The sequence below is a fragment of the Tasmannia lanceolata genome, unplaced genomic scaffold (assembly GCF_043159265.1).
Source record: "Tasmannia lanceolata isolate RefF3 unplaced genomic scaffold, GAP_Taslan_0.1 ptg000003l, whole genome shotgun sequence".
Taxonomy (NCBI): domain Eukaryota; kingdom Viridiplantae; phylum Streptophyta; class Magnoliopsida; order Canellales; family Winteraceae; genus Tasmannia; species Tasmannia lanceolata.
The window spans coordinates 56,729,129-56,753,439 of NW_027518680.1; the positions used below are offsets into that span (position 1 = coordinate 56,729,129).

The window sequence follows — 24,311 nt, forward strand, 5'->3', positions numbered from 1 at the left end:
ATGTGAGGAAATGGGAGAAATTTGAGTATACCAGAGGCCTACTTTGTTTGAGCAATCAAGCAAGGCTTCTCACCTTTCACCGCAATGCTTGAAACTTTATGCCCTACAATTCTACTCTCTGTTGTGTTTTCTTGATTGAGCAACCATTTTCTATTTTACGAGTCTTCGGGACTCGAATTTTAGTCCTGAAATCAATAGATTAGTCTTATTAATCTTCAACTAAGTTTTTTTCGTGGGCGAGTGCCTGTCTGAGCACTGAGTTTCAAAAGATTTGAGTTGAAGTATACCCAACACATGAAGCTGTGTTTGGTAGCCACGGTTTGTTTTTATTTTTCCATTATTGGGAGAGAATATAGAGGGCATGAGTGAGCAGATGATGAGAAGAGGCTGAAAATTAAGGTATGAAGAAAAAATTTATTTTGATTAGAGTTTTTTGTTTCCTTATTTTTCAGCCACTTTGGCACCATATCCCTCTCTCATGCCCACCCAATTCTCTCCCATTCTCCCTATCCCTCTCTCACTGAAAGAAATCAAGGTTGCCAAACATAGCTGGAAACTCAATAAATTTCCCCTCACTAGAGAATCTGCATTCTAATTAACACTTTGAGTGATGGGTTATCATCTTTTAGGGAAAAGATATTGTCCCCAGCGTGTAGTCCAGTGTACACAGTACGACAAATTACCGCCTTTGATATTTGATCCAACTGCAACTTCTTAAAAAGTGAATTGCCAGTCGGATCAGATATTAAGGGCGTCAAGTCCTACACTGGACTTCAGGCTCGGGCTCCATATAAAATCTCCATCTTTAGAGCACATTCACTTCGTAGAATTTGAACATCCCACTGCTTAATTTAGTTGAATCATCCATCTGCAAACAGACATCCATCAAGTTGTGATAATCCGATTGGCTTTTCAGGGTTGTAATCTCCATGATGGGGCCCACAAAATGAACGGTCAAGATCATGCTAACACCTCACGATTCTAGCCTAATCAAGCTTCTCATGTACAAGCACAAAATGGAAATGACACAAGTAAAGATTGGATAACTCAAACATCTACAAAAATTATCAGAATACTTCCTGAGAATTCCTGTATTAAGAGGCCTTGAAATCTCACAGCATCCTCTAACTAAAATTCATGAGATTTCAAAACTCAGAGAGCTGGGAACAAAAAAAATCCAAAACCCTCAACGAATCATCAGACCCTGCATTGCTTGCCCATCCTCGGATACTTTGTTGGCTTGGATGGTGCTTATAACATTTGCAATGTTACCCTGAAAAAGAATTTTAGGGAAACATTTTAGGACAAACCCAATTGAATAAATACTCTTTATTCTAATAAAATGCTGATCCAGAACAAAGAGGGAAAATAAAAAAGGTTCCAAAAGTAAAGGCAATTTTACCCGCCACATCGCAAGTTTTGAATGAAGGGCCTTCCACTGCGACAACCCAAACACACGCTCGGTGCAGCGGCTGCACATCAAGTATCAATTGTACTCAAAAAGTCAGAAGAAAAAGAAAGAGAGAAAAATCCTTCAATCTAAAATCTCAATAGGAATCTGCTAAGAGATTAAGTCATCACTAAAAAGATAAATGCACTGGTCAATCTGGGATCAATCTACTTGACCCAACATCATATTCATTGATCTCCCCACAAGGGTTTCACCAAGTTCAAGTGATGAAATTCTGCCTGTCCTACACCCCCTTTTCATTAGTGGGAAGAAAGGGACCAAGACATGCAACAGGGGTCATTTCTTGTATGACAGGAGGTCAAATGTATGGCAGGAGGATGGACCAAGACATGAAATAGGGGACATTTCTTGTATGGCATGAGGTCCAATGTATCCCACTAATGGAAATGTGAGAAGACCCTCAATTTTTCCTACCACAGAAGACTGATGCATCATTCTTTGTTAAGATCCTACAATTTATCTACAAACCTTAATATCAATATGATTCCTGCAAACATAATTCATTGTCAACTTCACAGAAAACGTTCATGAACCATGGGATTTCCTCTAAAATGGAACAGAAGCAGGTTTCTGGATATTAATGGTTTTAAAGAAGGGGAATGATATCCTCAAATATTGTATTATATGGTCCGATTGTATCGTCAAAATGTTGAATAAAGCTGAAATTACCTCACAAGTACAGTTTGATTCATCTGGTCCATCTTACAGTCAAGTAGTTTCGCAGCTATTGCCTTAACTACCCAAAACTCCACCTCATTGTCTGCAACCTGCAAAAATATTTACTCCCCAAAAATAAGAAAAGTATGTCCAAAAAAGAAATTGGAGCACCAACATGGAAAGCAATTAAGCTTACTCGAAGTGTGTCCCTAATGAGAGAATACGGGATCTCGCCGGAATCATCTGAACCGAGATCAGCCAATGACATCAACCTCATCTTCATTATGCAGTCCTCGTGGACTAAGCCTATAGACCATTGTTGAAATAAAATTAAATAAATGATAACATTGTAACAAGAAATCAGTGAAATGGAAAATTGAATCATACCATAGCTTTTCAGTAAAGTAGAATTTGCAGCATGGAAATCTAAGTAGGCATCCAGCCTTTGTGTGAGAAAAATCTTCAACAGCTGATATACCAATGCGTATTTTCCATCTTTCTCTAATTGCCCTACGGCAGGCATATCCAGCAAATCACACTGCAAAAAGTAAAAGGTAGCAAAGCAGAATTCCCCGATCAGCCAATAGTAGGAACTTAATATTTTTTTGAAAGACAGGAACTTAATATAGAATACAGAAGGAACTTAATATAGAATGCAGGAAGAGAACTTTATATGTATGCATCCGGTGCCAACCATACAGTAGCACCACTTCATGGTTATAAATCTTATAAATACTAAGCAATGAGTACTGAACCATTATTTAATTTTATGGAATCTCAATATATGCATAAATAACAAGAGAAAACGGTTTATACACACTAGCCTAAAATACAGTGGAGGGCATATTATTTGGGTGATCCAAACCATTCATTTGATTGGCCCTCACATAGATAGGGTGTCCACAAAAAATCAGCTCCATAGAATCATCCCAACCCTACGATTTGTGGAGGTAAAATGGACGGGTATAAACCTTCACAAATCTGTCCATTTTTTGCCTCCACGGTTCGAAGGGTTAGGATGATCCTATGAAGCTGATTTTTTGGCACACCCTATCTATGTGAGGGCCCATCAAATGAATGCTTTGGATCACCCAAACATTATGGGCCCCCATTGTATTTTAAGCTGGTGTGTAGATAACTTATCTACACTAGTGTGTAGAAACCGTTTTCTAAAATAACAAACAAAACCTATTATTTCACCAAGAGCATGTTTGGCAACCATGAAAAAATATTCCATGAAAAATTAGTGGGGCCCTAAGTTGTATTATTCGTTTCGTTTCGGCCGAAACGGACAGAAATTTCGGTTTCGGTCCAAAATCCGGAACGAAATCCGGCCAGAATTCGTTTCTGTCCGGATTTTGGTCCGTTTCGGCCAAAATTCCGAAATTGACCGAAATTCCGATTCCCGGGAGTGCCATTATAGCCGTTGGGCTTGTTTTTATCATTCTACCCTCATTTTATGACCGTTTTATAGCCGTTGGAAGGGTGTTTGTGATTTTTTTCATATTTTTAACTCTTTTTTTTAAATCCCTCCGGGAATCAGTCGAAACGCGGAACAAAACGGCCGAAACACCGAGGCGTTCCGTCAGTCGCTAAAATGAAACGGCGAATGAACAGATTTTACAACTTAGGTGGGGTGAGTTATGAACTTATGATAGATTGCCTGATGAGTGAGAAAGCTGACAGGATGAGAGAGAGCACGAAAAGCCAATAAAAGTAGGGGTGAAAACTCAAATTTATGTAGTGTATTTTTTTCACCGTTTTTAGGGATTTCCCATGGTCCTTTGACCCCGTCCCTTCTCAAGTCTCTCCCTCTCCCACCTCCACCCCATCTATCACAAGTTCACAACTAGCCCCACAAATATTCCATGGAATATTTTTTTCATGGTTGCCAAACATGCTCAAAAAGTTTTCTGGAATCTCAATATATATATATATATATATATATATATATATATATGAGGTATATGATTGTACGCTCGACCGTACCTAAAGTTAGGTACGGTAGAGTGCCAAATCACATGGGTCCCACATTTTTGGTGGGCATCTAAACCATTCATTTGCAAGGCCCCATCATAGATAGGGTGCATACCAAAAATCAGCTCCATAGGATCATCCTAACCCATCCATTTGTGGAGGCCAAAATGGACAGACAGTGTTTGTCCACAAATCTGCCCATTTTGGCCTCCAGTTTTGGAGGGGTTAGGATGATTCAATGGTGCTGATTTTTGGTATGCACCCTATCTATGATGGGGCCTTGCAAATGAATGGTTTAGATGCCCACCAAAAATGGGGGACCCATGTGATTTGGCACTCAACCGTACCTAACTTTAGGTACGGTCGAGCGTACAATCATTTTCCTCATATATATATATATATATATATATATATATATAGAGAGAGAGAGAGAGAGAGGAAAAGGATGGTGAGCTTGAGCGCACCATCCTTATGGTGAGCTTGAGCGCACCATCCTCATGGTGAGCTTGAGCTCCAAAAACACATGGGTCCCACATTTTTTGTGGTGATTCAAACCATTCATTTGCAAGGCCCTATGATAGATAGGGTGTGTACAAAAAACCAGCTCTATAGGACCATCCAAAAGTGAGTGGCAAAAATGGGCAGATTTGTGGACAAACAGTGTCTGTCCATTTTGCCACCCACTTTTGGATGGGTTAGGATGATCCTATGGAGCTGATTTTTGGTACACATCCTATCTATGATACGGCCTTGTATATGAATGGTTTGGATCACCACAAAAAATGTGGGACCCATGTGTTTGGGAGCTCAAGCTCACCATCCTTTTCCTCATATATATATATATGTGTGTGTGTGTGTGTGTGTGTGTGTGTGTGTCTAAATAACAAACAAATGGCAAGAAATCTGCTTCAACTCGGACAAGAACAGACTAGGTAGAAAGGAGTTGACCGGGAAAGTCACTGATTGAGGCGTCTAACTTTTCATTAACTCAGGCAACCCAAAGGAGTTTTAGAATGAATTGTTAGGGAAAATATTTGACTTGGACAAGAACACAGCCAAGGTAGAAGGCAGTCAACTCGGATAAGTCAATCCTTGACTCAAGGAGTTTTCAAACAGTAAATGGCAATTTGCGGTGTCTAGAGTTGTCTTGTTTATAAATAATAACAGATTAGCAGCTTCAGGTGCCAGATGAAGATCCAAAGGAAGCAGACAAATCACCAAATATTCGGTCCCACTCAAAAATTCAGTAGGCTTGCATATCAAAGATGATTTTATATAGAGTTCAATGGAACATCATAGTTACCGGGTTTTAGGAATTCCCGGGGATGACTGAAGCAGCAAAAAAGTGTACAGAGCAAGCAGAACAAAGATGACCAACCTAATTAATATTTTTTTGAATGGTAATTTAATAATAATTTAATATTACCTGCAGAAGAGATGAAATATCAAGGAAATTACCAACTGAGAATTATATGCAGTGTTTGCTTAAGTTTCTAAGTGAGTTCAAGAATTCGTCTAAAGTTTCTGAGATTTAAGGGCAGTGTTTGCTTAAGTTTGAATATACAGCATGAGTTATAGAAAATTCAAACTTTGTTCTTTTTGAATGGTTAGAAGAATTCAAACTTTATCCCTTGATGGAAGTGTGTGTTCGTGGGATGACTGGTCCCACTCCAATGTATCCTGCATCTTTTAGTAGATGATGGCAGTTTGCAGGTTGAATTCAATAAGTTGATCCCAGTCATCATCCATAATCTGTAATCCGCTACACACACATACATAATACTCCTAGATATGGAACCTTCAGTTTTGTGGAATACGGCAGTCTTCTATGGCAAAGGCATCTGTATTTGAGACCCATGACCCACAACATTCACACCATACAGATTAAGACGACGCGCGATTTCTGATCAGTTCTTGTAATTGCACGAGAGATATACCTGAAAAACGTCAGGTGCCTTCACAAACTCGATTATAGCACGCACAGCTTCCTCCTTGGTTTCACTCATGGTATACGGATCCTCAGCAGAGAAAGTTGCCAAATACTTTGTCAGAAAATTAAATGACTCCTTTGCTGAACTGCAAATTATAAAGAAGATTCAAAAATACAAGCAACAAATATCTTAAGAAACCAGTTGAAAAAGATATAACATATTACTGTATCTTATATATGTGTGTGTGTGTGTACCTATCAAAATGTACCTTTTATTTTCCTTTAAAATATTAGAGATGGTGAGAAAGAGTTCCCTCTGGTCCAACATCCCGATATTCCATTCCTTCAAGAAACTATCCATCTTTTTGAAAGAAGGTATAACGTGCTCAGTGACTTTGCCATGAACTGCCAAATTAAGGGCCTGTGTGTAAACAAAGAAGCGGCTGTACGGGTTCTCCAGGAGATTGTAGAGATTGAACAAGCTGGTTAAAGCAGGAAAAGCAGAAAAGAGAAGGTCATAAAGATCCAATAGCTTAATATATATATATATATATATATATATATATAGAGAGAGAGAGAGAGAGAGAGACGTTGGTGCGCTTAAGTGGTTATAACGCCTCCCATTCGTTTAAATGTTTGGGTCCCACATACAGGAGAACTAATGGGAGGCGTTATAACTTATAACTACTTAAGCGCACCAACACTTTCTTATATATATATATATATATATATATATATATATATATAGAGAGAGAGAGAGAGAGAGAGAGAGATAGAGAGAGGAAAATGATTGTACGCTCGAGCGTACCAAGCTTATGGTACACTCGAGTGCCCCAATCACATGGGTCCCACATTTTTTGTGGTGATCCAAAGCATTCATTTGCAAGGCCCTATCATAGATAGGGTGTGTACCAAAAATCAGCTCCATTGAATCATCCTAACCCCTCCAAAAGTGGAGGGCAAAAATGGGCAGATTTGTGGTCTGTCCATTTTGCCCTCCACAAATGGATGGGTTAGGATGATCCTATGGAGCTGATTTTTGGTACACACCCCATCTATGTAAGGGCCTTTCAAATGAATGCTTTGGATCATCCTAACAAAGTGGGCCCCATGTGATTGGGCACTCGAGTGTACAATCCTTTTTCTCATATATATATATATATATATATGAGAAAAAGGATTGTACGCTCGAGCGCACCATCCTTATGGTGAGCTTGGGCTCCCAAAACACATGGGTCCCACATTTTTGTGGTGATCCAAACCATTCATTTGCAAGGCCCTATCATAGATAGGGTGTGTACAAAAAATCAGCTCCATAGGATCATCCTAACCCATCCAAAAGTGGGTGGCAAAAATGGGCAGATTTGAGGACAAACAGTGTCTGTCCATTTTGCAACCCACTTTTGGATGGGTTAGGATGATCCTATGGAGCTGATTTTTGGTACACACCATATCTATGATAGGGCCTTGTAAATGAATGGTTTGGATCACCACAAAAATGTGGGACCCATGTGTTTGGGAGCTCAAGCTCACCATAAGGATGGTGCGCTCAAGCTCACCATCTCTCTCTCTCTCTCTCTCTCTCTCTCTCTCTCTCTCTCTCTCTCTCTCTCTCTCCATATATATATATATATATATATATATATATATATATGAGAAAACGGTTTCCACACACTAGTGTAGATAAGTTATCTACACACTAGCGTAAAATACATTGGTGGCCACATTGTTTGGGTGATCCAAAGCATTCATTTGATTGGCCCTCACATAGATAGCGCGTGCACCAAAAATCAGCTCTATTGGATCATCCCAACCCTATGATTTGTGGAGGTAAAATGGACATGTATAAACCCTTCACAAATCTGTCCATTTTTTGCCTCCACAGTTTAAAGGGTTAGGATGATCCTATCAAGCTGGTTTTTGGGCACACCCTATCTATGTGAGGGCCAATCAAATGAATGCTTTGGATCACCCAAACAATGTGGCCCCCACTGTATTTTAAGCTAGTGTAGATAACTTATCTACACTAGTGTGTAGAAACCGTTCTCTCTCTCTCTCTCTCTCTCTCTCTCTCTCTCTCTCTCTCTCTCTCTCTCTCTCTCTCTCTCTCTCTCTCTCTCTCTCTCTCTCTATATATATATATATATATATATATATATATATAGGGATTAGTGTTCCTACACGATCGTGTAGATAAGTTATCTACACCATCGGCTTAAAACACAGTGGTCCCACTTTTCTCATATATATATATATATATATATATATATATATGAATGGTGATCCAATAGCTTAATAAATCAATCGTATTACATCTTCAAGCGCAATGCAGGCCTGTCATTTGGCTGTTGGGTGACTTTTGCAGATATTAGCTTTGCCATCTCCAGTGCTTCATCCAGGCTCTCAGTTCTTGTCACAAGGTTACAGATAATAGTGAAGATGAACTCCAAATCTGGAACCCACAACAGTAAAAACCAAGTCAATTTATATAAAGAACAAAGGCTTAACCAGTCCAACTAAATAGTATAAATGAGTCAGATGTATATATTATGTTGCTCAATCAAGCAGCCCCATGCAATATTTTCAGAGTTAATGTTGTTGCAGGCTTTGGACAATTGAAAACTAACGTTTACATGTTTTTTTTTTTGGGAAATGGGACAGATTTACAAAGTACGAATTTTCGTCTTCCTAGAAGAAATCCTCTAAAAGTGGAAAATAATGTAAAGAGGATAATAGAAAGACGACTTGAAATCTTGCACAGCTTTTGAGCTCAACAGGCTAGAAGAAAAAATCACCTGAAAGCCTTCGAATGTGCATTAATTTTTACACCTTGTCCTTGCGAAAAGCTACCAAAAGAAGCATGCTCTAATTGTTAGCAGCGCCATCACAAATAATAATAGTGTTGGCCACTGCTTGGTTCAAAACATGGCTAAATCCATGGTTTTAAATTTTCACTGAAACCGACACAAAATGTCCAAAATGTTTCCATTTTCATCCCCACCGAAACCGAACTGTAAATAGAAACAAAAAATCTTAAGTGCATTAGTGGTATATCATATTAGTATGTGTTATATAATTATATTATATGATTTGTGTGTAAAATGTGGTGTATGTATTAAGAAGAGGTGTAATTTACATACCCGGTTAGGGGTATTTTCGACATTTCACATGTAACACTAGTGGTACACACACATATAATACATCTTCTGAGAGGGAGAGCCCTTCTCTTCTCTCTTTTCCCTTCTACTTCTTCTCTTTCCTTTCTCTCCAATGGAGCTTCGAATACAACAAACATGGTAGCAGAGCTGTAGGTTTTGATTACTGTTTAACATGTAACCCTAGTGACACACGGAGAGTCATTATCTTCTCTCCTTTCCCTTCTACATCTCTTTTCTTCTCTTCCCTTTCTCTCCAATGGAGTTTCGAATACAACAAGCATGGTATCAGAGCTATAGGTTCTAATTAGTGCCGAAGGAATGAAGAAACAACAAAAAAAAAGAAGCAAAAGTTAGGGTTTTCTGTTGGAGCCACACACCCCGCCCTCTCTCTCCCACCACGCCATTCGAGAACCCATAGTGGAGTTTTCTGTCTGACGCACCCCATCCCCCATGTAGAAACCCGGTTTCTTCCAACACAGGTATCGAGTGTCGGACTCGGCAAACCTCAAAAAGAACGATTCGTGGATTCGTCAAAATATATTAATTAATTTTTAACTTTTGTTTTTTACAAAATATATTGGTTATAACAAGAAATATATTGAAAATTTTAATAGGTTAAGTAGATATAATATTTTATTTCCAAATATGAAACTTACTAGTAGGATGGATAAAACTCAAAACATGCGGTAATTGTAAAGTTGTGGTATCTAGAAGTGTCACGGAGAATCCAGAAGGATTGGAATTCGAGACATGTCAGGCACGAAATCTTCGCCCATTTAGAAGAATCCATGCAACATGTTATTTGGCCTAATTAGCATGGCATATTACTGACCACCCACACACCCCCCCCCCCCCCCCCCGCCCCCCCACACAGACACACACACACAATAAGCGATGCATCTACCAACATTTTCAACAATGGATGGGCTAGATGTTTACCAGATATATAATAAGTATAGAGGAAAAGGGGGAAGCTCAATGTATAGAAAATGAAAATACAAAATAAAAGTTAGTAATGAATAAAAATGTCAAGAACCAATTCTCCATAGTTCGTTCCGTGATCACTACGCTTGATAAGAATTACTTCCCAACTCGCTGCAAACTAAGACAGACTGAAATCTGGCATATGCATTTCAGTTTCATATAATAGGGATAGACATAGCTTCATAGTATATAGACCAAGGTACCTATCAAAAAAGACCAAGGTTGATCTACTACCTTCAGTTTATTACATGAGTATGCTCCCTACATATGATTTACTGGTCATATTCCTCATATTCTAAACTCATTACCATTGGAATCAAATGTGGCGGAGCAACCAAATGGCACATAAGCACGGATGCTAGTTCACCAACTACAGTCCAAGAAAAAACAATCTACAGAAGTGACCTCCATGCTACAAATAAGTGAGAGGGTAACAACACATTTATACATGTTACAAATCCTTAGAAGACTTTGATTAGCATCTGACTTGCTTTCTAGTACTGAAAATAGATAGTACATGTAGACCGTGTATAGTGAAAACCTTCCTCTCATTTGTAACACATTTATCTTTACATAAACAAGTATGCATGTTTTAATATGGATGAATGTAGCAAGAAAATGCCTTCTATGTACCGTTAGAGCCTAGGGTAGCTATTGCAAACTCAGAGCCAAGATGGATAGCAGGAATTTCTACCTTTCTCTGAGACTTTTGAAAGTACCAAGTCAACAGAAGTGAGCATGAGATTGGACAGATCTAACCATCTACCTATAACCATGCATTCTTGTGCCTCAATGCATAGTCTGGTGACCTGAGGCTCTGCAAACTGTTAGCAAAGAAAAAATAACCAATTTTTAGAGGTAGAAAACTATATGTTATCTCAATTCAGAAATGCATGTAATAAATTCATAATAAGGGATCTGCTGAATTAAGGCTCTGCAACCTGTTAGTAAAGAAAAAATAAGCAATTTTTAGATGTAGAGAAATGTATGTTATCCCAATTCAGAAATAAATGTAAATAAATTCATAATAAAGGGAAGGAATAACTATCCTACATGGATAGTTGCCAAGAATGCACAAGGGATGATTGCTCTTGGCTCCACAACAGCGCATTCCACATGTGCTCACAGATCTAAATGGAACAGTTTAGATATTATTTTGACCTTCTTTATATATTTTTCAAGGCCGTGAATTTACTGCATATTGGCATTAGTTCCGTGCTATATGGGGAATTGGGGATGAGTGGTCAAATACTAGTTGCAAGTATTCATTCTTAATTCCCATCAACACTAAGTACGTTATTCTATCAATCAATGTTTTCCGTATTGGAAGCAGTAGAATATTGAAAATTCATCCAAATACATCTCTATTTGATTATTACAAGTTCTAAAAGTACTCCACGCGATAAATCTACTAAATTTCATATTACTTGCAATTTAAGAGAAAGTAGGAGGTAATACTAATAATTGTAAACTTTAACAATAGGCTGTTAAACCCACCACTGCCTTTGCCTTTGGTTTCTCACAGACTAGATGTTTCTTCAAATACATAGGCAGATAAAACCATATATTTTTTTAAAGAATTTGGATTTTAGTGAAAGATAAGAATACAAATTACACAGTTTAACCTACATTTCAAATATATAAAATCCTAAAATCGGGAAGATAAGCTGATAAAGCTTCGCAATCTAGATGATTGGTTTGGTCGCTTGCGAGACCTCCCCAAGTTGCGACTCTCTCCAACAACCGCCACACTGAGCAAACTGCGAATGGGTGGGTCCAACCACACATGGGCCATGGGCCATGGGCTAAAGATTGCCCCAATTAAGTTATCTTAAGCTTCCAGTCAGTGCAAATTTTGAAAACAAAAAAAAAATCGTGTTTCTAGTTACCACACTTCTAAAAATAAAAAGATAAAACAAAGAAAGAAAGAAAGAAAAGAAAGACATACTAAAATTAAAAGGCTCTGGAAATCGCATACTACCCACAATTTTATCAACAATTGCAAAAATAAAGAAAAAATAAAGAAAATAAAAAAGTGGGTATGCTTCCAATCTAATCGAAACTAATAAAAAACAGTACCAAAAAATAGCGAAAAAAAAGAAGAAAAAAATAAAGCCAAATTTGTAAATTTAGCTAATCGAAATAACAGTGCAAAACGAACAAATATCTCGAATTGAGTCTAACAACATCACAATCACCAGATTAAAAAAATTAAAACTCACAATCTACATAACTCAATTGTTTTTCTATCAAAAATATCAAAACGAATATCTCGAATCGAGTAGAATAGCATCACAATTACAAGAAGAAGAAAAGAAATATCAACTCACAATCTACATAAATCGATTGTTTCTATAAAAAAAAAATATGGAGAAATTGGATAAAAATTGAAGATTGATTTAAGTACCTCGGGTCCGGCATCAGCACACCCGAGCTCCGATGTGAATCGAACGACCGCGTAGATTGGATCCTCCTCTGTGGTTGCAATGATCGTCGTCATAGAGAGGAAGAAAAAACCCTAGAACAAAAGATAAAAAAAAGGAGAAGAAAAACCCTAGATTTTTAGGGCAAGGGAAGATAAAAAGAATAAAAAAGGAACCCTAGGTTTCTGGCAGGAGTCTGTGTGTGTAATCTAAACCCTAGGTTGGGACTCGGAGTAGTCGAGTAGGGCACGGTAGTGGGTCCCACCTTTAAATCATAAACAAAAGGGTACACTTGGTCTTTTCTTAGTTCTTACTTGGAGTTGAGACAGCCCCTCTGGTGTATTTATGTCAAGGTTTTAAATTTCGGTTTGGGAGGTAATTTTGGTCCTATCCGAAACCGAAATTTTAGCCGAAATCCTAAAATTCAGGGCGAAATTTGGTCATGGGAGCTCGAAATGTCGTTTTTTGGGGCCGAAATTTTGGCCGAAATTCTGTAAATGAATAAAAAATTAATATTTAATCTTAAATTTTGCCTAAATTTCAATGCAAGATTTAAGATTAAATATTAAATTTTTTTTTTTTTTTTTTTTTTGAATGGTCAAATATTAAATTTTTATTCATCTACATAATTTCAGCCCGACATTTTGGAGCGCCCGTGACCAAATTTTGCCCTTGGGATTTCAGCTAAAATTTCAGTTTCGGATAGGACCGAAATTACCTCCAAAACCGAAATTTAAAACCTTAAAACCGAAATTTAAAACCTTTGTTTATGACTACTCTTTTACACAGTGGGGCTGTCCCAATTCCCAAATGAAAAAAGCGGCAAATATGTAATTTCTCTAAAGCCATGTTTGGAATTTTATTTTATTTTTGAAAGATGAAAATAAAATTAAATAAAGCAAAAGTGACAAGGGTGCAACATGAGGACTTTCCAGGAGGCCGGAATTTTGGATTGCAAGAAAAACATTTTCGACATAAAAATTTTTATTGGGAAAATTTAGAGGAGAGTGATATGATAATTGAGTAGGGTTGGTTGGAGTTATCATTTTAGTGTGGAGTGAACGTTGGAACTTTCAGAAATATTTTTCCTTTCCAAACTTTTTCATAAAATTTTTGCAATCCAAACGGTTATAGAATGAGAGAGAAAATAAAAATAAAATTTTAATTCAAAGAAATTCTAATAAAAATTATATTCCTACAATATCGGAATCATAATACCATTCCAGCCTTTCACCCTCTAATTCGGCCCCATATCCATTCTGCCTTCTTGATTCAATTTTTTTTTTTTTCAAACCAAAAGTCAGAAGACGAAATTGCCAATTCCAACATTCGATGGCAACCCAAACGCACACTTGATGAAGCTACATTTGGATTGCCAAAATCAGGAAGCGAAATCGACATCGGATTTCGATTATTCTTTAAACAGAATGAGACAAAATTAATATTAAAATTAAAAATTAAAAAATCTAATAAAAATTCCATTATTTTTTGGGCGAAATCATAATACCAAATCTTGAGGTACGAAATAGATTTCGGTATTTTCCCCTCTAATAATTCGGCCCCGTCGTCAATTTTATCCCTTTGATTCCATTTTTGTTAACCAAACGTCGAAATCGGGCGGAATCATAATCGTATATCAATTCAAGCACATGATTCCGACAACTGAAACAGACCATTGAGGATCATCATAATAAAATTATAGACGACATAATCTTCTTTGTATCTCTTGTGTGTTCTATGCAACTGAAGTTTGTTTCCTCCCCTCTCTGACATTTGGCAATTAGTTATAGACCAAGAAGGGTTATGCTACAGACCCGAACGGTTCGCAACGGATTTGATCTCCTTAGAAGGAAGATCGGCCTTTTGATCCCTTCGAGGGAAATATCATTCCTCCTTTGTGCAGTTTTTTGAATAAATTTTTGTTTAGCTTTATTGATAATTCCTTCTCTCTTTATACATTAAGAGCCACACTCGCATCTCACGTGCACTTGCATAAAGGTAGGAGAAAGAATAGGAAAACCCCAACTTAACGGACTCTTGATAAGTCCTAACTAATTGCTCTTGATAACTCCTAACATAATGGACTCTAACTTATTTCTCTTGATTCACACGACTAACATCCTAACCAATAGAAAAAATCTCATCAGTAGTTATCGTGAAATACAAGACTCTTTGAAGCGTAACATTCCCTTCCCCCCCCTGAAATCAACCTCGTCCTCATGGTTGGATTATTGGAAAAAATGATTTATTCCACCTGGATCCCAAATCTTATCAAGTACAATTTTGGTGAACGCCGTAATTGTCGCCATGCCTTCATGTTCTTCATAAATAGTGAGCACGATCTTTCGAATCTCACTCTTGAAATCAGTTGTGATCAAAGGCGGAAGAAAATATGATTTTTCAAAGCGGCTCTTTGAAGCGATGGGATGATCGAATGGGTCGACAAAATCAAGACGAGCCTTGGCATGGTGTTCAATTAAATCATCTTCGTCAGCATGAATTTGAGCATTTTTCAAATTTAGTTTTCTTTCTTCCCGCATTTCCTTGATCAGCATGGTGATTTTGTTTAGGCCTTCCAAAAATTGTCGTTGTTCTTCCATAAATTCTGAAAAAAAATCTTGCAAAGATCATCACGTATGGAATACCAAATCTCTCTATATGTAGCCATGGCATAAGATCAACGGCGTTGATACAACTTGTTACAAACCCGAACGGTTCACAACGGATTTAATCTCCTTAGAGGGAAGATCAGCATTTTGATCCATTTCAAGGGAAGGATCAATCCTCCTCTGTGCATAAAACACAATTTTTTGAATAAATTTATGCTTACCTTTATTGATAATTCCTTCTCTCTTTATGCATTAAGAGCCACACTTGCATCTCACATACTGTAATGGCCCTTTTCACAGTTGGAATAGAGAGGGGTATGTTGGCCACCTTAGGTTGGTTCCTTTCTTCTTCACATGGGCATGATTGCATAAATTCAAAGACCCAACGCATAGAGGAGAAAACCACTGTTGAATTTGATTCCCATATCCATTAAACTCAATGTTGCTTGGAAAATTACAAAATACATGGGCAATGTCACGTTGATTTAATGGTCACATAATATCAGCACATTTCATGATTGATATTTACACAGTTTCACATCAAAATACATGAAATAACATACATTGGGAATGCATTGATCATCTGTCATTCTTAGTAGCAATTGGACTGATACAAACAAATAAGGTAGAGGGGGATATGAAGGGAATGGCGGAGAGGGGGGAATGATTGGAATTGTTTAGAGACGAAGATGCTCACAGCACTTTGCTCACATGGGAAGTAGATGATGCTCACTGCACCGGTTGCAAGAGGAGAAAGAACACAATGTTCTATTCATTCCCCTCACCAACATGCACAACTTCACTAGTTGTGTGATGTTTTTGGTTATCAAAGAAACATAGTTGAAATTTGCATAATACTCTCATCCTTCACCATTTGTTACTTATAGCCTAATTACACCTACCCCAAAACATATGGGTGTTTTTATCAATTCGATCCCCTTCTTTAGAAAATAACCAAGAGAGTGCTGCCCATGGATGGACACACCGGGTGCCACTATCATTTCATGTCTATGATGAAATTGGCCAAAGAAGCCCTTGCATGATCATGTACTTCTTGATCCAATGCAACAAACACGTTCAATTCACGCATACATGGGTGCCAATATCATTTCTTCCCCAATGAAGAAATATTACAAAATATGTCCCATCTCTTGGCCCCTTTGGACACTAGATGGCCCGTGGGCCCACATTCTAGAGAGAGATTCCCACTCTAATGTCCCCACAAGTGGGCCACTTCAATACGATCCAACCGCACGAAAGATGCTCAAATACACAAAAAGGGCCCAACATAGCCCGATCCTTACACATCCACCCGGTCCACAACACTTGATCAATGTTCCTAAAAAGGAACATTACACATACACTTGCATAAAAGTAGGAGAAAGAATAGGAAAATCCTAACTTAATGGACACTCATAATTAATTGCTCTTAATATCTCCTAACATAATGGACTCTAACTTATTACTCTTGATTTACACGACTAGCATCCTAACTAATATGAAAAATCTCACCAATAGTTATCAAGAAATACCAGACTCTTCGGCATGTAACATGTTAGTTGTTTACTTGAACGGGAGAAGATGGTCATTTGAACTGACCAATGGTGTGAAACACCCCCCATATATTGGTATGGTCTCATCCATTTGGACTCACTGGCGTGACCAAGGAGCCATTTATGTAGCTGGTTGTCTTCATATTGAACCTTCTAATATTTTGTTTAAATGATTAGAGCAACCCTAGTATTTTATAATATTGATATTCGCACTACCATGTTTTGTTAATTGCACAAACTCAGCCTGTCTTTTCCTTTTTTTTTACTAGGCTTCTTAGGGATTGTGCTAGGAACCCAAATCGGTTCACAACATGGTTGATCTTCTTAGAGGGAAAATCAGCTTCCTGACCCACTTTGAGGGAAGGGTCTCCTTTCTGTGCAAAAACACAATTTCTGAGATAAATTTTCGTTGATTCAAAAAAGGTTACGTACATGTCATTTATCAAAAACCCCATAATCCAGGTAACCCTTATCTCTAAGACTCCTAAATATACTAAACAACTAAAGAGAAAAGTCGAAACTAATTTATTTTACCTTAAGCGGGACCCATCAAGGCACGTAACAATTTGTAGGTGGAAACTGTAATAACACTTGTTCAAATAATAAAAATGCAAGATGAGTTAGTGCAATTATCAAAACATGGTAGTTCCAAAATCAATAGCCTTTTTAAAGGGAAATGATTTCAGCGATACCATGGTTTGATAAAGATGTGCGACACATCTTGTCGTTTAGTATTTAATGACCGGTAATAGCTTTTTGAGAACCGAAATATTCTTCTGACAGCCCTTTAACCACTAAACGATAAGATGCTTTGCGTATCTTATAAAAAATGGTAGCGTTGATATCATTTCCCTTTTTCAAACAAGTAATTTGAAGTGGAGGATGAACAAATTTCCTCTTCCGAATGATATGGTTATGGCTAATTTAGAGGGATGTTGCCATAAATTGAAGGTCCCTCCGGTAAAAAAATGAATAGGTTTTGTTCAAGTTAACCTTTTTCTTATGTAAAAAATGTCAGAAATTTTAGAAATATTTTTCATTTCCAAACTTTTCCAGAAAATTCCTGCAATCCAAATAGGGCCTTAAGTTGATTAAAATTAGGGGTGGACATGGTTCGAGTGGGCCAGAACCGAACCAATCCCAATCAGTTCCCAATATTAGGAACTAGAACCGAACCAGAACTGAAGTTGATTGGCTTGGTTCGGTTCTGGGTTCACCCAACATTTTTTTTTTGCTTAAGGACAAGCAACGTGTATGCTCACTTCGAATTTATCATTCCTCAAGGTGTAATTTGTCAGATCAATTTCTCCAACATAATTTTCCCGCCGAATTATAGCTACTCGGATATTTTCATATAACATGACACTGGGTTTTCTTTTTTTCTTAGCAAATTGCAATAGTAGATCTGGGGTTTTATTTCTAAAAGAGAAAAAAGAAGCAAAAGTTAGGAAAATGATATCAGCACCACTTTGTTTTGTTATCTACGTTTTGATGTCATAATAACCCCCTTTTATTTTCCTCAAAACTCAAATGTTTTCGGTTCGGTTCGGTTCGGTTCTGGGTTCAGGAACCCAAACCTAGAAGCGAACCGAAAACCCATTGTTCCCAAATTTGGGACCCATAACCAAACCACCAATTTCTAGAACCGAACCGAACCAAACCGGCCTGTTAGGTTCGGTTCTTCGGATTGGACCCGAACCTTGGACCCGAACCATGTCCACCCCTAACTAAGAAGATGACCCAAGTACTCTCAAATGACCAAAATGCCGCTGCACTTAAAATAACGCCCCTAACAAATGTCACAAACAAAGAAGATAAATGTCAGTCCCACTGTATTCCAGAGGTACCATCATCAAAACGGATCATAATTCCACTGCTTACCTTCCCAACCCTCCATTTTCATCCCCATTTATTGTAACCCCTTCTTGATTTACTCCATTTTCCATCTTCCTCCCCCAAATTTCTTTTCCTTTTTACTATATTTATGAAATGTTGGATCTTGTGTTGATCTCAAAATCCCATATTACTTAGAGAAAGGAGAAGCTGATCTCTGATTGAGTTCTGGGCCTCTGTTTGTTTGTTTGAGTTTTATTTAGGCTGTTGATTTTTAATCTTTCTCAAAATGAGATGGGAGAAAGTGGAGCTGAACAGGAGATTGAGGGAGGAGAAATCTCCTGGTAGAAAAGGAGGTATTTTTGGGCCTGGTAAGAGGTGGGGGCACACATGCAATTCCATTAAAGGAGGGAGATTTCTATATGTTTTTGGGGGTTATGGCAAAGATAACTGCCAGACAAACGATGTTCATGTCTATGACACAAGTGGGTATTGGAAAACTTGCTTCTTTTTAGGGTTTTTGTTATTGTTGTGTTTTGAATCTGCATCATATATTTTTTAGCTTGTTTGTTGGGGTTTTGTTTGATGCATTTGTTATTTCTGACAATGTCAATGTTAGTGTATTTGATGCATGCCAATAATTGTTAGGGTTCACAACGTGATTGATGTTCTTATTAGAGGGAAGATCAGCCTCTTGACCCACTTTGAGGGAATGGTCAGTTTTCCTCTACCTGCAGAAACTCAGTTTTGAGTTTGGAATTCTTCATTAATTTGAAAAGACATTTTATATGCTATTTTTTTGGTAGGTAAGCTGGGGTTTGGTGGGGACCTCTACCGGTTTATTAAATGGAAAGAAAGATGATACATTTAAGTATAAAAACCATCCCTATCCTTGAGACACATTAGGAAGGGAAAACAAATGACTCAAATGATCCAAATTCTAATGACCTGACAGTGAACCGATGGCGAAGAAACAGATTTCAAGCACATAGGTTTGACTTTAGGTTGGAAATGCGGTCCGGGCAGATAACTCGAGTGAATTTTATGCCCCTAAGGTTCGAGGAGATCTATCATCCTCTGACTGAGCTTACTGATTCTCCGTATCTTCCTCAACTTCTGGCGGTTTGTTCTCAGTGAGCCAGAGAAATAGGAAGCTAGGTCACGAGATGATAGCCCTAGAAAACCCACTTTGACCATTTGCCCTGAAACTCCCACGCTAGCCAATCTAGATAACTCTCATCTCTATGACTCGTATCCAAACTAAGCAACTAGCGATAAAATTCCATGGGTTATAAAAAAATATAAACTAATTTATTCTACCCTAAGTGGAATTATCTAGGCACGTAACAATAATGATAAGTTGCATTGCTTTAATCTCTTGTTCATGCTTTTCTGATTCTCATGATTTGAAGATTGTGTCTATGCTCTGTTTTAACTTTTAAGGTTTTCATTGCTTCGTTTTTGTAGTTTTTAAAGGTGTCCATGTTGTAGGCGCAAATTTGTGGTTGAAATTATGGGTTTCCTTGGGCTTTCTCTTCATGGGTTTTTTATATTTTATTTGGCCTTGAATATTCCTTTACTTTCCGAGAGCCTGCTTTTAGAAGTATCTTTGATGCATTTGCAGTTGTCGAACATGTTAGATTAGTTTTATTTTGGGGCGTTGAAATTTTGCAGGTATACAGTCTATCCATCACATTTTTTTATCTTTTTATTTATGTTTATTTTTTGTGCTTGTGTTTTCAATCTCTATATATGACTTACCATTCGAAAAAAAAATCTCTATGTATGCCTGGTCATTTTGAGTTCTTTTTATGATTTTATTTGGCACATTGGCTATCTTGCTGTTGATTTTTCTTGAGATTTGTTTTGCTTGTCTCATGAATATCTACCCTTTCATTTAGGCATTCGTTCTCTGCGTTTTGGGTTTATTTTTATTTTTATCCATATGCAGTGAAGCAGACATGGAGTAAGCCAATGGTGAAAGGTGTTCCACCTTCTCCAAGGGATAGTCACAGTTGCACCACTGTTGGAAATAACCTGTTTGTGTTTGGTGGAACAGATGGAAAGAACCCACTCAAGGATTTGCATATTTTAGATACTTGTAAGTTTTCTTCTTTGCATGTTTGCTTGATGATGCAATTCTTTTCAATTCCTTATCCATTTTCTTTCTTTTTGACTATTTCTGTTATATTACAAAATCAATGCAAATTTAAAATTATGTTGTTGCATTTCTTGATTCTTTTGTCTCTTTTAGTTTTCAGTTTGTTATGGTGACAAAAGTTAGATTAATTGCTTGTGACTTGTAAAAATATTAAAATAGTATCCATTCCATGGAAGTAGGGCGTGGGTCATGTACCTTCATTATTTTTTATGTAGTTTATTCCATCCAAATTCTAAAGATTGTTATGTAATGCTAACAAGTTTGTGCATATTCATAGCATCCAATACATGGATGTTGCCAAGCTTAAGCAGTGAGGGGCCAGATGCACGTGAAGGACATAGTGCGGCACTTGTTGACAAACGGCTTTTCATATTTGGAGGCTGTGGGAAATCCCATGATGACCCAGAAGAAGTGTATTTTAATGATCTTTACATATTGGATACGGGTAACTTCCTTATTTCTAGTTATCTTGTTGAATTTAATTTCTTTGTTCTTGCTCTACCTTGAACAACTTGGCATGAAAGTAGGTAGCACATACAAGCCAATTTGTTTCGGCACTTGGAGTATGTAACTGTGTATTCTTTAACAATTTTATCATGTTGTCTGCATCCATGATGATCAGCTGCCTTTTTATATGTAGTACTCTTGTTTCCATGGTCCATGGCTTTCCGTTTTGATTGCCTGATATATATATGAGAAAACGGTTCCTATCTCTACACACTAGCTTAAAATACAGTGGGGGGCCACATTGTTTGGGTGATCCAAGCCATCCATTTTAAAGGCCCTCACATAGATAGGGTGTCTACAAAAAATCAGATCCATAGGATCATCCCAACCCTACGATTTGTGGAGGTAAAATGGATGTCTTTAAACCTTCACAAATTAGTCCATTTTTTGCCTCCACAGTTCGAATGGTTAGGATGATCCTATGGATTTGATTTTTTGTGGACACCCTATCTATGTGAGGGCCTTAAAAATGAATGGTTTGGATCACCCAAATAATGTGGCCCCCAATGTATTTTAAGCTAGTGTGTAGATAACTTATCTACACATATGTGTAGGAACCGTTTTCTCTCTCTCTCTCTCTATATATATATATATATATATATATATATATATATATATATATATATACACCGACGGCTTAAAATACAGTGGGCCCACATTGTTTGGGTGATCCAAACCATTCATTTGATAGGCCCTCACATTGATAGGGTGTGCTAAAAAAATCAGCTCCATTGGATGATCCCAACCCTTCAAACTGTGGAGGCAAAAATGGACAGATTTGTGAAGGTTTTTACACGTCCATTTTTGCCTCCACAAATCGTAGGGTTGGATGATCCTATGGAGCTGATTTTTTGGGCACACCCTATCTATGTGAGGGCCCATCAAATGAATGGTTTGCATCACCCAAACAATGTGGGGCTCACTGTATTTTAAGCCGTCAATGTAGCTAAGTTAGCTACACGTATGTGTAGCTACACTTTTCTCATATATATATATATATAGAGAGAGAGAACGGTTCCTACACATATGTGTAGATAAGTTATCTACACACTAGCTTAAAATACGGTGGGGGCCACATTATTGGGGTGATCCAAACCATTCATTTTTAAGGCCCTCACATAGATAGGGTGTCCACAAAAAATCAGATCCATAGGATCATCCTAACCATTCGAACTGTGGAGGCAAAAGATGGACTAATTTGTGAAGGTTTAAAGACATCCATTTTACCTCCACAAATCGTAGGGTTGGGATGATCCTATGGATCTGATTTTTTGTAGACACCCTATCTATGTGAGGGCCTTTAAAATGGATGGCTTGGATCACCCAAACAATGCGAGCCCCCACTGTATTTTAAGCTAGTGTGTAGAGAACTCTCTACACATATGTGTAGGAACCGTTTTCTCATATATAGCCCTCACATAGATAGGGTGTCTACAAAAAATCAGATCCATAGGATCATCCCAACCCTACGATTTGTGGAGGTAAAATGGATGTCTTTAAACCTTCACAAATTAGTCCATCTTTTGCCTCCACAGTTCGAATGGTTAGGATGATCCCCTGCTCGCGCGGGAGCTTCCATCTAAGCGGAACGCTCCCCTACCGATGCATTTTTACATCCCACAGCTTCGGCAGATCGCTTAGCCCCATTCAATCTGATTTTTTGTGGACACACTATCTATGTGAGGGCCTTAAAAATGAATGGTTTGGATCACCCAAACAATGTGGACCCCCACTGTATTTTAAGCTAGTGTGTAGATAACTTATCTACACATGTGTGTAGGAACCGTTTTCTCTCTCTCTCTCTCTCTCTATATATATATATATATATATAGAGAGAGAGAGAGAGAGAGAGAGAGAGAGAGAGAGAGAGAGAGGGGGGGGGCTGTTTATCAACCAATTCCTCTTGCAGTAAATTGACTACATAATGATTGTTTTCTCTTCTATTTTTCCAGCACGAAATGTTTAAGTACTTTTTAAAAATTACGGTCAAAAAAACTGTAGGGGCCGTTTGGATACGCGGATTTTAGAATCTTGGATTTCCTCAAAATCCTGGATGGGAGATAAGAGAAGAAGGAGACTGTCCGTTCGCTTCTCTTTAGAATCTTGGACTTTAAGTAAGAAATCCAGGTTTTAGAAACCTCTCCCCCATCCTGACATTTCTAAAACCTGTAAACATGGGATGATCTCCTACTCTGTTGTTGATGGAAAGAAGGGCGAGAAATTAGAAAACGACGGCTGGTCTCCTTCTTCTCTCGTCTCCCATCTATGATTTTGAGGAAATCCAAGATTCTAAAATTTGCGTATCCAAACGGCCCTGTAAACTTCTTGTATTCTTCTGAACGAAGTAGATTATAGCCATTAAACAATATACACATTTGTTTTGAGTTCAGTCTCAAACTCATTAAGCTGTTGAGGAGTCTCATTTTTTTTTTTGCTAATCGGGATGTCTGATTTCCTAGGTTGAGCCACAATCCTGTAATTATTGTGGTGGTAGCCTGATTAGTGCCCCAGCCTTGAGTTGGCAATTGTTGACTAGAATGCATTATGTTTTTGGTGTGTTATCTTAGAAAAGGAAACATGACCATGCTAATTCATGGTATGCAGCATTAAGCATTTAAAAACCCCCGATACCAGAGATGCTACTGGCTATTCCGAGGATGGGTGTACTCCGTCCTTGTGTCAATTTCGGGGTGCCTTCTTTGGACAGCTCCCCTAATTTGGGTAAAAAATGCCATAGTTGTCCCAGTTTCACAAAATTTTGATGCCAATGATAAGAACATTCTCTAAAGAATCTGAAATTTGATCCTGAAACCTAAGATCGTTCACTTTTTGTAAATTATATATGTGAAATTAGTGTAAAACACCCTTCTTCTTTGGGCAGGGAGCACTATTTCAATACATGTATAACATGCACTCATAATCCAAACCATCCCTTGGGCACATCAACAACAGGGACCATTGTATGGAGGATCTGGTGCCCTGACCTCGTGCTCAACTTTGTTTTATTTTTCGTTATGCGACTTGAAGTCCTTTTATGGCAAGAATGTC

At 37.8% G+C, this 24,311-nt stretch overlaps 2 protein-coding genes across 4 annotated transcripts in view; one reads left to right on the top strand and one right to left on the bottom strand.

Annotated features, from left to right (window-relative positions):
- Window positions 1-1,017: 1,017 nt before the first annotated feature.
- LOC143856320 (uncharacterized) lies at window positions 1,018-12,828 on the bottom strand. The gene is made up of 10 exons (XM_077366518.1): window positions 12,585-12,828; window positions 10,872-11,001; window positions 8,349-8,487; window positions 6,305-6,517; window positions 6,043-6,181; window positions 2,516-2,666; window positions 2,325-2,434; window positions 2,141-2,238; window positions 1,403-1,472; window positions 1,018-1,273 (listed from the first exon to the last, which is right to left on the bottom strand). Exons 1-10 carry the CDS (start codon window positions 12,675-12,677, stop codon window positions 1,187-1,189), a joined length of 1,230 nt encoding a protein of 409 aa, XP_077222633.1. The 5' UTR covers window positions 12,678-12,828; the 3' UTR covers window positions 1,018-1,186.
- Window positions 12,829-18,533: 5,705 nt separating this feature from the next.
- The window catches only part of LOC143856331 (Galactose oxidase/kelch repeat superfamily protein), a 60,712-nt gene continuing 54,934 nt past the window's right edge, over window positions 18,534-24,311 (top strand). Inside the window, exons 1-3 of one of the 3 annotated variants that reach the window (XM_077366536.1) lie at window positions 18,534-19,080; window positions 20,547-20,696; window positions 21,034-21,201. In XM_077366536.1, coding sequence (XP_077222651.1) covers window positions 18,885-19,080; window positions 20,547-20,696; window positions 21,034-21,201 — 514 coding nt within the window. In that variant the 5' untranslated portion in view covers window positions 18,534-18,884. The remainder of the gene's footprint in view (window positions 19,081-20,546; window positions 20,697-21,033; window positions 21,202-24,311) is intronic. The other 2 variants (XM_077366528.1, XM_077366541.1) reach the window with 2 other exon arrangements.